Source organism: Temnothorax longispinosus, unplaced genomic scaffold, assembly GCF_030848805.1.
Source record: "Temnothorax longispinosus isolate EJ_2023e unplaced genomic scaffold, Tlon_JGU_v1 HiC_scaffold_22, whole genome shotgun sequence".
Taxonomy (NCBI): Eukaryota; Metazoa; Arthropoda; class Insecta; order Hymenoptera; family Formicidae; genus Temnothorax; species Temnothorax longispinosus.
The window spans coordinates 358,851-373,569 of NW_027270036.1; the positions used below are offsets into that span (position 1 = coordinate 358,851).

The window sequence follows — 14,719 nt, forward strand, 5'->3', positions numbered from 1 at the left end:
CCGAGCAGCCTGAGAGGAGGTGGAGGCCTAGAAGGAGGCATCAGGCGCCGGCGGAGCAACATGCGGTAAATATAATTTATTTATACATATACATATATTATATCTTATACGGATGGGTCATTTACTTTTCAACCGGATAGTTATTCAGAAAATAAAAGTTAGAAAAAAAGAGTTTTATTTTAGAAATTTTATAGATGCTTATGTTCAATGGATACAGTATCCTTATTAAGAAATTACAAGATTATTTCATTAAATTTGCTTAATAAACAATAATATAAAATTTAGTGTTTAGTAATCCATTTGAAATATTGACTGTCTTTCTCTTTTGTACCCTGCTTTAATTCGGATTTTATATTTGTTTGTTACAGAATCATCGTAGCGACGTTGCAGAATAACTCCGCTGTTGCGCATCAGTCGGTGAGTGATGATTAAAATTTTATGATTATTAGGGTAACGAATTTATTACAATTACGTCAAATATATTTGTAGGCTGCCGAGTTTACTTGAAAACGTATTCTTTATTGGTTATACGCTTTACAAATTGAGAGCTTCCGAGCTTGCGATCCGTCGCGTGCCGCTGTAACGCTTGCTCTGCCGGGCCCGCACGCCGCTCTACCACACCTGCCTACGCTGGGCTACGCGCGTAACAAATAGGGCCCCGCGTGTAATACGCGTGCTACATATTGCAGAGACGCTATGTAAAGTTATATATCACAATAAATTATTACATATATTACGTTTCATAGATTCGTTGCCTTAAAATGGAGTGACTGGGTCAGATTAGGATTTAACATTTAATCCTGGGTAAATCACATAAATTGATTTATCGTACATTTTGTCATTGTAAATTCCATCCCAAATATCTTTCAGAAGTGTTACATAAATTGGTGCAAGAATGCAATATATACGCTTAGTTAGAGATGCTTTTAGCCTGCACATATCACGATTGAAGATAAAAAGTACCTTGTATTATTTTAATCATTTATTGTTATGTATAATACAATCTATTTAATATACTTTTTCCGTAATCTATTTAACAAAATTGTGTGTGTTTACGATCATTATTTAAAATAACTTTTTTCTATAACGCACCAATTTTAGCCTAAGCTTTCACAGTCTATACGTGAGATCTAATAAATGATGTTTCGCAAAACAAAAAATTTTTTGTAATAATTATTTTAAACTTTATTACTTATCGTAATAAGATGTAGCTATATCAAATTTCAAATTGTTTGCTCAAGTGCATAAAGTATTCACATTAGCTCAATTGTGCAGGAACTTGATTATCTTTTTCGGATCTGATGTCATTAATTCTTTATTTCTCATTCTTTTGAGGTGAGACTCGATATGCGAAACAATATCGAAAAAAATGGGCCTTAGATTTTTTTAGTTTGCGTTGGTCAATATTGTTATTTATTTACATTTTACATTTTTATTTAAGTTCTGTATGCTTATATCAGATTTAAATTGAAGTTCCTATTATTCATAAAATGTAGTCAAATTTATTCGGATTATATACGCGGTTGATTAAAAGGTTTTTTCCAAATTAACAGCTCCTAACTAATTAAAATCTTTTTTGTTCTTAATCGAGAAAATGATCACTTGCGTAAATTATAGTATATACGATAATAAGATAGATTTTGAACGCTAATAATTTTATAATTACTTAATTTAATTTTGTTACAAATGGCCTTTCGCGACGCGGTCGTGTTTCGCGCATCTTGGGAAAAAGCGTAAAATAAACTAATAATAATAAAACTAAATAAACTAATAAATTTGGGTAGGCAGGAATAACGCGTTAAGTAAATAGAAATATGGTAGGAATACGAAATATTTAGATAGGAATATGAATATATAGAAGTATGGATAGGCGGGGAATATATACATATATGCATATATATTACTTCGAGTAGGTATAGGAACACGAAGGTATTGTAACTCGTACTGTTAATTATATAGGATAATGTAATAAATTAAATTTTAATAAATTTCAAATATGTTATAGCTAAGTAATATTATATATTATTTAATTGTTATATTACCATTTATATATATATTATGTAATAAATCTTAAATTTATTTTATGCCATTTTATTTATTTTTCTAATTAATATTATATAATGTAATATTATATATTATTTAATTGTTATATTACCATTTATATATATATTATGTAATAAATCTTAAATTTATTTTATGCCATTTTATTTATTTTTCTAATTACAAAGTTTGATTAAAAATATAATTCTTTGCATTAAAATATTGTATAAAGAAAATATAACTTCGCTGTTTTTAGCTTTAAAAAGAATAAATTACAAAATAAAAAAGCACGGGATCTAGAATACTATATTGCCTTCTATTTTGCATGATAGAAAGCTATAGATTAATCTTCATTATCACCTTCCGTTAAATTTAATTTTTCAGTAGTAGTTTAAAGATACGCTATTAAAGCAATGAGAGTTGTAAAAACAATGTTCAGTGACTCTAGCCTTGTAGAACTGTCTGGTTCTGGTTGTATTTCAGGCTTTATGCTCAATATCCATTCTTCAATTTTGTAACCGTTATTTTTGTACCAGAACAAGTTGGTTTCCGCAATAGTGACTGCGGAAAGTAATTTTGTTCTCATGGATGACAGGATCTAAGGATACACAGTTATATCATGTACAACTAATTGTAAGTCCACCAACTAGAAGAAAGAATAATACATCATTGCCATTTAATATTTATTACATGATGATATTATCTGATTTATAAATGTCGCACTTTTTATGCGAAATACACTTTTTAAATAATAATAGTATATAACTAGTATATATGCTAGATAATAATGTAAAATACTTGTAATAAAATACTTAAAAGTTGATACTGACAAGCAGTTCAGTTAATATACAATATGCAAAAGTAAATATTCGATTTCTCTCTTTAGAAATTTAAACTCTTTTTACTTTCAATTTTTTGAAAAAGAATTCTGAATAATCCTACCGTTTTGTATTGATCCTCGCTCGATATCTTGCGATGCCACATTAACAAACAAATCTGCTACTTTGTCCCATCTTCCGAAACTGTAACGAAAACGTACAAACGTAAGAGTTTTGTTGGTACAATTACAGTAGATAGTACTGTAATGACACTCACTATTGGTACAACGCTGTGGTATTTGTTGTTAAAAAGTTGAAAGTAACGTTTACTCCTACTGAACCTGCGTTGTACACGGATGCAAATACCGCTGAAACATCTTGTCGTCGAATGGCAGCGCTGGCAGGATCGTATTTTTCAATGGCTTTTTCTAAATAACTATTTAAACAAATTGCTCGTGAATTCATCGAGTGATTATAAAGTCGGGGATATATCCAAGTAATCAAAAGAGATTATTATTACGACCATTATAATTTTAATTCCATGATATGAAATACGGAAAAGTAGATTAATTTCATCATTATAAATACACTTACTAATAAAAGTTAAAAATTCGAGTTAATTACATAGCTAATTTTTTAGTTAATTATTTTATCAAGCGAGTTAAAACCCTTCTCTAAATTAACGTTTCTAAATTATTTTTGTAAGCATATATATATATCAATTATATGTTAAACAAACGAACTGGAAGAATAACACTTTACAGTATTCTTTGTTTAAAATAGTTTACATTATATATATTATATTATCAGGTTGGAAACTTACTTTTGGAGCACCGTCTCATTTGTCGAGTATCCGAGCGCATTAATAATGATCTTCTTCTCTGTTGCAAAGTTCGTCAGTAGATACTGACTCCACAGGAATTCCCAATCATCAGTCTGTCCTTCTTTTATTGCGGTACAATAAATTGCTGGTCGTGCATTAGTTGGAATTCTATGAATAAGAAAAGCTTGTTAGATAAAAATAAGAAATTCCGTAATGAAATAAACTTCAAATTTGATCATTAAGATGCACCGACAGATTTGGTTCTCGGATCTCTTAATCAGCACATAATTATTTAAATTCTAATAAATATAATTCTAATTCTTTTTAGAATCTTTTTTAAACCCCGTTTTACAATTTTCCAAGATAATTTTAAGTTGTAACATTTTCATTCTCAGTATGCGTTTAATTTTAAGTTGTATATTTTATAACGTTTTTAATTTAAAATAGAAAATCCTGATTCTTGTATGGACTGAGGTAATCGACACGGACAAATATATCAGATTTAAGATTGAAACAATTAGTATCAATTTAATAATTTTATCGAAACTTGTTGGAATCTTACCGTACGGAATTATCCTTACGCCAATGCATAAATAGGTTTTTAGCTGTGCTGACACATTCCGCTTTATTTAACTGGCAGGCCCATTGAAGAATTATTTTCCGATTTAATTTGTCTAAATACGTATTATCAGCGCGGTCAGAGAATCCTAATCTGTTATACATATTGAATAATAATTTCAAAACGTATTCATTTAGCTCCTTCTGGGAACTCTGCTGTTCAAATCTTCCGTAAATGAATGATAGGCCATTGAAGAATGCTTTCCAAGGCAAATGATATGTCTTTTGTGTCAAATATTTCGATGCGTTCATCAATAATTCGTACTCCACGTAATTAGCGCGAGCTAAGTTAAAGAGATCGTCTATAATTTGAGCACAATTCAAGACATGGATAGCTTTGAATCCTTTATTATTTAGCTTCGCAATTAATCTTTTTTATTAAAAAGTGTCATAATTAACACGGTAGAAGCCAGTTTGTTTGTAATTCACGATGAACCAATCATTAATAGGATTAATATATACTCCTAGAGGGTTTGGTCCTAGCCACAATCCTTTGTGCTCTAAAGTAACATCAATACCTTTTTTAAAAAAGGTAAAAAAAAGTGCCAAGTACACGCAATGTATTTTGTAAATTCAAAAATCTAACCTAAGTGGTAGCTTTATATCTTCTTCACAAAATTATATTACCTAACTTAACTCAAGTGACATGTATTTCAAAAAAAGATGTGAAATCTTTAAATTAAGGTGGTACTGCATGTACTTGCAAGTCAAATAGGCAACTATTTTTATTAGTGATAAATAAATGTGATTTTTGTCCGTGAAAATCAGCATATAATTAGATTTATTATTTATGACATCTTTAATGTTATACGACCTTTACGTAATTAAAATATTGAGACAAAAGTCACATCTTTTACTAGAGTTGTGAGCCGTGTGAATATACGTACAACAGCAGCGCGGCAACGAATAAATGATGACATTTTATAACCTCATTGTATTGAAACTTGTATTTATTCAGTATTGCAGATCTTGATGCAACCTAATTTTAATTCTTTTCAGAAATGGACGAATATTTTTATTTCACCCTTTGCTTTATTCAGCGTCCAGAACATGGTAAACGAATGTTTTGAGATATGCGCTATACTCATCAGCTGACACATGCGACGTTGCCAAGCTGCCGCTAATGCTGCTCGAGTCCAGCCGTCAGTTCCGTGTTGTCGATTTAGTCAATCGAAAATTACGTTTTATTAATATATGGTACGGTCAATGAACTCGTGCTTTCATCCAGTATCTTGCAAAATGTTTATTGCATCGTTTCGTCAGTTTTTGGTTCGTTTATCTAGTTTTGTAGTATTGCAATTTTTGCAGCATAAGCGCTTTAACCTCGTTTTTCGGATAAGGGGTCCCCGCACCGCGTTAAATTGGCAAAGTTTACGGACATATATCTCCGGAATCAAACGGTAAAAAAATCCGAAATTTTACAGACACACGCGAGGAACGTTAATCTTTCATTTCATATTAAATTTTTCGGGCTAAGTACATATGACCTAAATGCATGAACCACCTTAAATTGCGCCAATTGTAAAGAGAATATGTATATTGCTTTGAAAGATAATTGTTATGCAACTACTTTAAAGGAATAAAACCCAAATGGTATCTTCGTATTCCTATTCAAGGGTCTTTCTATTTTAAACCCAAGTGATAATAGCTTCTTAATTCTTTTTAACAAATTTTTAATTTTAATATTACAAAGAATCATTTTAATTACAAAGAATTAAAGAAGTAACAGTACAAAATAAAAATACTTAATTAAAACAAAATAAATAAATTTTTCTTATAAAAAAACTTGGCGCTGCTTTTTTACTCCTGTCGCATTCTTCCCTAAATTATGTTTATTGTTTTTTATTCAATCAAAAATCTTAGTACTAATGTTTAAATTTTAATGTTTAAATTTCAAAGTCTAGCAGCGCCAAGTTTTTTTACAAGAAAAATTTATTTATTTTGTTTTAATTAAATATTTTTATTTTGTACTGTTACTTCTTTAATCCTTTGTAATTAAAATGATTCTTTGTAATATTAAAATTAAAAATTTGTTAAAGAGAATTAAGAAACTATAAATAAAGCTACCACTTAGGTTAGATTTTTGAATTTACAAAATACATTGCGTGTACTTGGCATTTTTTTTACCTTTTTTGAAAAAGGTAATTTTGTACTGATATCACCTATTTTGTAGTGTTAAGCAAGGGGATCTGCAAAACATTTTTATTTTTTATTTTTTAATTATTCACAAAATTAGCAATAACAACAAATACATAAAAATTAATAATATTTAAGTAAAAGTAAATTATACATTTCTCACAAAAATTGAAGGAACACTAAATTTATCTTTAAAAATAGGCAAAATTCGAGCAGCTGTAACTTTGTTAAAAATGAATAAAATTTAAATTTCAAGCTTAAAACCTCTACTTTCGAAAGGTTACTATTATTCGTCCAATTTTTATTATGTCTAGACATAATTTTAATTCAGCGAATTTTTATTATGTCATGACATAATTTTAATTCTGCCGCTACGGAATTTTTAAGTCGATTTTTATGAATTAAGCTTGAATTCGATGTCTAGGTGTCCCAGGTTGCCGATAACGAGGTCCACATAGTGCGCTTCATAGTTTTCGGTGTCCAGGTGTATTAATACCTTGAATTTGATGTCCACGTGTTCCAGGTTGCCGATGACGGGTTCCAGATAGTGCGCTCCATAGTTTTCGGTGTCCAGGTGTAATAATACGTTGAATTCGATGTCTCGGTGTCCCACGTTGCCGATGACGAGGTCAACGTACGATTACACCTGGACACCGAAAACTATGAAGCGCACTATCTGGATCCCGTCATCGGCAACCTGGAACACGTGGACATCGAATTCAAAGTATTAATACACGTAGATACCGAAAACTACGGAGCGCACAATGTGGACCTCGTCATTGGCAACCTGGGACACGTAGACATCGAATTCAACGTATTATTACACCTGGACACCGAAAACTATAAAGCGCACTATCTGGACCCTCGTCATCGGCAACCTGGGATACCTAGACATCGAATTCAAGCTTGATTCATAAGAATCGACTTAAAAATTCCCTAGCGGCACTTTCTGCCAAAAGCGTATAGAAAACCTCTTTTTCCGGCAGCGGTGGTAATACGATGTAAGGATATGAAATCTCTCTCCAGATAAACATGAAGCAATTGACTCAATATATATACCTAATTTACCTAAATAAAAATCTTCCTCCTGACCGATAAGTCTATCGACCTAATTTACCTACTAGATCGATCGAAATACGCGCGCGATATCGAAACTGGCGATACCTGCGCCGCCAGTGTCGAAAAAGTCAAAGTGACATTTCTCTGTTATATGACATATATATGTTATATATGTTATATATATGTTATAAGACGTCGGCGTTAGGAGTATCTCAACATCTCGGGTACTCGCAACCCGTCGCGTCGCGTAAAAGAGTCACGGTCGGTCTCGCTCCGCGTGTACTTGGCACGAGACACTACCGTGTCTCTTGATCTTAATAAAAAATTTTCACATTTCGACTTTGCGTCGCAATATCTCCGCTCGTAGGGCACGTAGCGGAATATTATAAGAGAAACCCCCCCCCTAATTGGACCCCAAGCTATCGATCAAGCCTACTTAGGACTTGATCCGTTCACTCGTTATCGAGATCTCAACATTTCGGGTACTCGCAACCCGTCGCGTCGCGTAAAAGAGTCACGGTCGGTCTCGCTCCGCGTGTACTTGGCACGAGACACTACCGTGTCTCTTGATATTCATTAATTGTAAGTACGTCGGATGGAACGACTATATCAATTGGTATCCAATAAAACTCATTGTCAGTGGTATTTCTATTTACTATAGAAACCGTTCCTGCAACAAAACACGTTAAAGTGATTTATAGAATTTTAGAAATATACGTGTAAGAAAATGCCGGAAGAACGATATAATAAAAAAATTATATAATACTACCTGAGTATAAGTGTTAATATGGAATAAGTTAATGTAACATTGACGACGGGATATCCCAGTTGATTCGTCCAAGTGTTCATGACTTTCTCGACACTTGCGTTTCTATTGCCAATTGGTATCGATATAAACGACTCGAAGCTTTCCCATATAACCCATATAAGTAGCAGGGGGGAAAAATAGGTCTTGCCCTACAAAAGGCTGGGTAGTTCTGATTTTTGGATATGTTTTATATTTTGGGGTCCTAATGAAAAATCCAAGTTTTCGACCTTGGCGCACTTCCGCTCGCGCCGCCATCTTGAAAAAATGGAGCACAAAACCGGTTTTTTCGGAATATCTCCTTACTAGTAGGTATTTAGGCAAAAATAGTTATTATCAATTTTATAAAAGATATAATTCCCTACAACTTTTGTCTGAAACATTTTTTCGTATATGCAATAGATAGCGAGCTACAGCACTGTAAAGTGGAACAAATTATTAAAAATTTCACAAAAGGCTCCTTTGTAAGCATATTTTATTATAATTATTGTTTATTAATTTCTATTAATATAAATTAATTATTATTATTATTAACAGTAGTAATAGGACTCTAAGATTTAAAATCGATATAATGTGAGAATGCCGTCTAGTCCGAGCTTTTGGATCTAAGTAACGAAATAATTTTTCATGTGAATTTTTAGTATAGATATTATTTCCAACAAATACTGCGCGCCAACTAAATTGTCGGTCTTGAAACACAGCATGTTTGTAAGAATAGTAAATTTACATATTTTTAAATCAATAATCGATTTAATTTTTGATGCTGATACGCATAGTATCTAACATCTCCTCCTCTCAAATATTACTGTAAAGAATTTATTGCGAAAAATATCACCTCAGCCAGGATTCAAACCTGAACCTCCCTCATACCGTGCGGGCGTCTCATCAATTCGATCACCGAGGCATGAGATGATTTTTCTCGCGAAATAATTTTTTGTGTGAATTTTTAATACTATTTCCAATAAATACTGCGCGCCAACTTGAACATATAAATTAATTATTATTTATTTATAATTAAATAAAATAAATATACGTAAAATATTTTCAGCCTACGAATATGTTTAAAACATAAGCCCACATAGGGGTAATATGCCACTTTTGCAACACTTTTGTATTTCTTTTTTTTTAATAGTAAAGAATCAAAATATTTCATTAAAACCATATATAAAAAACAGATAAAAGAAAGAAAAAGAAGACCAGTATGCAAAGATACCTCAAAAAGAAAGAGAAATAGGAAAAAAAATCATATTTTTCTTAAGTATGGCATATTCCCCCGAGTTACCCTATACTAAAATTAAATTTTATAGCATTTATGTACGTCTTTCTTCATTAAAGTAACGATTTCTTTTTTCTATAAGCGATGTAATAGTTTTGACTGGTATTGATGTATTTATATAAATGTTAAAGAAAAATAGCAATGTTATCGGAAAGTAACAAGACCCCAGTTCTCCATCGCGCCCATGGAGAAATCTGGAATTCCCACCAACTCCAGCTTAGGTAAAGGACAGTCGATGTCCGTAATATTCTGATGTGACTCATCAAGAAGCTCCACGCCAATATTTTGAGCATATCTATATATATAAAAGTATATGAAATCTAGTATAGATCTAGAGTGCCACCACGCTCATCCGCCATCCCACCTTCCCCGGGTCTCTACTTCTCCCTCGCATCGCAATAAAACAAGAGAATAAAAAGGAAAAGAAAATGAAATGTGTGTGTGTGTGTGTGTGTGTGCAGCGTAACATGTCTTAGATCTTAGATTGTTATCTACACGATTTTTTTTTTTTTTTTTTTTTTTTTGTGGGAGAGGAAAAATGCCTCGGCGCATCCCTGACCCCGGCTGTCAGGGTATGTGGGGCTTGCACCCACTAAAAAACCTCTCCCAAAACCCAGGGCAAAGGACTAGGATTACGACACACGGGACACACGAGGTATTTCATCACATGCCGCAATAAAGCCCCTCGCACGAAGCGACAAAAACACCGTAAGCCTCATTCAAAAACACACGGGAAATAAACTATAAACGTTTAACGGTTAAACAAAAACCTGTTTTGCGCGGAAGCCAAATCAAGAGACACGGTAGTGTCTCGTGCCAAGTACGCGCGAAGCGAGACGCACCGTGACTCTTTTACGCAAACGCATTAGTTGCGAGTATCCGAGATTTTGAGATCTCAATAACGAGTGAACGGATCAATTTCTAAGTAGGTTCGATCGATCGCTTGGGGTTTGATTTATAAATAAAAGTCTTTTTTTTTCGTTACGTGCCCTACGAGCGAAGATATTACGATGCAAAGTCCAAATGTGGAAAATTTTTTTTTAAGAAACGTCCACGTCGGACAAAAATGGCGGCTGGTGTGTCACTTTCCCATTTTTGACACGAGATTGCACTCGTGCACTGTCGCAGTGCGTGACAGTTTTTTACAACCTAGAAAAGAATAAGTGTAAGTGTGTGATAGTCGTGATCGTTGCCGCGTCGTGACAGATAGTGAAATATATATAAGTATTGACCGTAGAGAGCTGATGCCAAGAGATCTTTTTAAGAAGGAAGGTGTATCTACAAATGCCTTGTAAAAGTTGTCAAACTGTATGTTTACGCGAGCGTTACTTCTGTAGTAACTTACGATAATTCACTCGTTTACGCGGAGTAAATTATCGTAAGGTACTACAAAATCCCGTTTACGCGAAGGAAAATTCTGTTTACGCGAAGGAATTATCGTAAGTTTACTACGCTCGCGTAAACGTAGTAAGTGAAATATATAAAGTATTAACCACAGAGAGTTGATGTCGAGGAGATCTTTAAAAGAAGGAAGGTAGGGTAGACCGGGGACAAAAGTAACAGGGTACAGTTGTAACATCGTGAATATTTCTTAAACTATAAAAGGTATGTGTGTATGACCGCGAGGCGAGATCCGCTAGATAGAGCGGCATTTGTTCCTTAGTTCATTGCCGCCCCTCGCGGAACGTGCACGTGTGCAGGAGAAGAAGTTACTTTTTTCCTTCCTGAAGTAAGTTTTCTTACGTGCATAAAATCTGAAATATTTTTTTTTCTTTATGCCGAAGGTATAAGGTTTTATTTTTATATGTTTTAGTGATTATTTATGTTGATGATTTGCATAATACGATTGACTTTCATCCAGATATTTATGTAAAAAATTTACTTTGAATCATAAAATATCATTAGGGGACAATTGTAACATCAATGCCTGGGAACAGTTGTAGCGTTACAATTGTCCCCGTGCTCGGGGACAACTTCAACTTAATCTAACCCTTTAAATATATATGATTATAAATAATCTTTCAGTTGAGAAAACAGTATTATTTGTTTTTGTTTGCTATAATGTAAAAATACTGATATTGTCATGTAACAAATTATTTTATCATTAAAGTTGCATTTTTTATAGAAAATTTGTAAGATTGATTACATAAACCTACTAAATAACCATTATTTTGTTTATAGATGATGTGGTACAATCGTTCCCCTCTGCTATTACAATTGTCCCGGGGGTTGGGACGGTTGTAACAGTATTCCTTATATTCTTTAAACAATAATAACTTTTTTCCTAGTTACATTACTGAATTCAGCACAAGAAAATTTTGTAGTCAAATAAATTCTACATCTAAAGGTACAGGTCTTTTTTACGTAGATATTATATTTTAACTGTTATAAAATCTTAAACTCAAAATGTTACTTTTGTCCCCGGTCTACCCTATATCCAAAATTGCACACGCACGTATATGCTGTCTTGTAAAAGTTGTCGAACTATATGTTTATGCGAGTGAGTACATCTGTAGTAACTTACAGTAATTCATATTAAGATACGTCGTCGTCTCTCAATCAGAGAAACGTAACCTTCACTACTTTCAACGGTGGCTCTTGATTTCCGATCATAATAGTTACTATAAAATCTCCCGTTTACGCGGAGGAATTATCGTATCGTAAGTTACTATACAGAAGTAACGTTTGCGTAAATAGGTTATAAAAATAACACGATGTTATATATGTTGTTTGCCGTGAATATATATATATATATATATATATGTGATTTCTGCCTAGGGCTCTGAATGTCATCTAGTCATACATATCAAGAATTTTCGATGGGCTTCTTCAGAAGATAGGATACGAAGAAAATCCTAATGCATGATGACGATATCACAAAAATGCTAAGGCTAGATGCCACGAAATGTGCATGTACCGTCGGTCACGCGGAATGCAAGAGAAAATCCGCCGTTAAATTGAGCGAACATTCACGAATCCTGATACCCACAAGTAATTTCTTACAATCTTCTTATGATCCTGATTATCTCATAATTTGTATTTTTGTACGTGTATTTTATGCTTTGATAGAAGGAACGTGAAAAAGAGCAGGAAAAGGAAAGAGCACTAGCGGCGAAGCAGACAGAAAAGAACAAACAGAAGAGACAGATTCAAGCTTTGTCTTTTAATCTGGACGAAGACGAAGATGAAGCTGAGATGTCTTCTGACGAAGGCAATGCCGAAAAATCCCCGCAGTCAGAAAATGTACAATTTGATGGCCCTGCGATTAAAAAGATTTAGAAAAATCCAGATGTAGATACATGTTTTTTGCCAGTAGGGAAAGGGACGAGGAGGAAAATAAACTTAGGGAAGAATTGAGACAAGAATGGGCTAGAAAGCAGAACGCGTTGAAGGAAGAAGAAATTGAGATCACATTCAGTTATTGGGATGGATTTGACCATCGTCGGAGTGTTATAATGAAAAAAGGTGAAAAGCCGGCTACACACGTTCCGGTAAAACTGTCAGGTATGCCTGCGCAGGCACGCCTGTGCAGGTCTACCGGATGCCCGTAGTGCACCCACACGTTCCGGTAAACCTGCCAGTATTCACGCTGACCATGGCATCGACAGACGATGCTTTAGCGGTAGTCGGCTTATTATTAGCAAAAAAGTGTGTAAAACATAAGATAAAACGTGAAATATGGTGTAAAGAATGGCTGAAAAAAAGACAACGTTATTCACATGTGAACTTGTTAAATGAACTGCAGTTTGCACCTAAAGATTGGCATAATAAACACATTGCAACCTTAGGTGCAGTTACAATAAATGCGTTAAGTTTAATAAATGAAGTTATTTTGCCATGGAATTTCACCTTCATTTACAAAATAATTCATAAAATCTTCTCTAACTTTTTTTTAGCAGCATTAGCGGTATTTCCTGGGTTTCTACGATCTAAACTTTCCATGTTAGAGTCTCTTGTTGTCTCCATTCTTCATGGATATACATATAATATCGATATTCGATAGCTAAATCGCGCCAATGGCCGCTCTCAGGCTTCTCTTTGGTGGTACACACGCTCCGGTTTGCCTGCGCAGGCCACTCCGGCGCAGGCATATCGAATGACTTTTCGTATTTGCTCCGGTCGCCTGCACAGGTCAAAATAACTACGCAGTTTTATCATCTACACGTTCCGATAGACCTGCACAGGCGTGCCTGCGCAGGCATACCTGACAGTTTTACCGGAACGTGTGTAGCCGGCTAAAGAAAGGTGTCTCAGTGATTTAGAGAACGTTTAAGTTATTAAAATACTCCAGTGTCACTTTTGGAGTAACATTGGCATGATATATAATGTTCTGCTGCATAAATTAAATTTTCACATACAGGTAATTCTATCTATTAGGTTCTTCAGAGATGTTTAGAAGTTCTGAGGCCCGAATTCAGCGAGCTTAAAACAGTAATGGCTGATCAGTTAATGTATGTCAAGAAGAATCTTATATTACCGCACCATTATACGTTTTACTGCAACTGTAACTGATTTTATTGTAACTAAGGTAAATATACTAAATGATAAAACTTATGAAGCAATATCACAATGTTGGCATGTTATTTTAATGTATGTAATATTGCGATTAGGCACGAGGAAAGAGCGGGCCTCTGTTCACATTTGACGTTCACGATGATATTCGTATTATGCACGATGCTTCTGTCGAAACCGAGGAATCACATGTCGGAAAAGTTTTACTTAGGTATTTATTATTAAAAGAATATTTTGCATAATTCTTTTTTATGTTATTTTTTTATTTTTCTCATTAGATCATGGTACGAAAGGAACAAACACATTTTTCCAGCGAGTAGATGGGAACCTTTTGATCCAACGAAAAGTTACGACAAGTATACAGTGTCGGATAAAAATAGGAAGAAAGCTAAAATCTGATCTTAGATTCAACGAATTGTCCAATTTTGTTTAAAGGATTCAGATTCAAGGACTGTATCATAAATATTATAACCAGATAAATAACTTTGTTTTATCGTACAATTGATTCATTATAAAACAGCTGATTATATATATATATATATATATATATATATATATATATATATATATATTGTAGCTACATTGTATTTTTAAGGACTGTGATTTTAATTCATTCAGTTATGTGATAATAT

At 33.5% G+C, this 14,719-nt stretch overlaps 1 protein-coding gene and 1 long non-coding RNA gene across 4 annotated transcripts; one reads left to right on the forward strand and one right to left on the reverse strand.

Moving 5' to 3' along the window:
• Positions 1-2,100: 2,100 nt before the first annotated feature.
• LOC139823933 (membrane alanyl aminopeptidase-like) lies at positions 2,101-12,254 on the reverse strand. 3 transcript variants are annotated; one of them, XM_071796406.1, is made up of 5 exons: positions 4,244-6,260; positions 3,682-3,849; positions 3,136-3,294; positions 2,983-3,062; positions 2,101-2,686 (listed from the first exon to the last, which is right to left on the reverse strand). In XM_071796406.1, exons 1-5 carry the CDS (start codon positions 4,549-4,551, stop codon positions 2,658-2,660), a joined length of 744 nt encoding a protein of 247 aa, XP_071652507.1. In that variant the 5' UTR covers positions 4,552-6,260; the 3' UTR covers positions 2,101-2,657. The 3 variants fall into 3 exon arrangements, 2 of the variants coding, with proteins under 2 accessions (XP_071652507.1, XP_071652506.1); XM_071796405.1 differs by having other exon boundaries at positions 2,107-2,638; XR_011734936.1 differs by lacking the exon at positions 2,101-2,686 and adding an exon at positions 11,732-12,254 and having other exon boundaries at positions 2,695-3,062; positions 3,682-11,329.
• Positions 10,402-14,298, forward strand: LOC139823935 (uncharacterized). The gene is made up of 6 exons (XR_011734937.1): positions 10,402-10,500; positions 10,621-10,883; positions 12,354-12,566; positions 12,645-13,040; positions 13,953-14,103; positions 14,186-14,298. It is a non-coding gene; the product is annotated as an uncharacterized lncRNA (long non-coding RNA).
• The last annotated feature ends 421 nt before the right edge of the window (positions 14,299-14,719 follow it).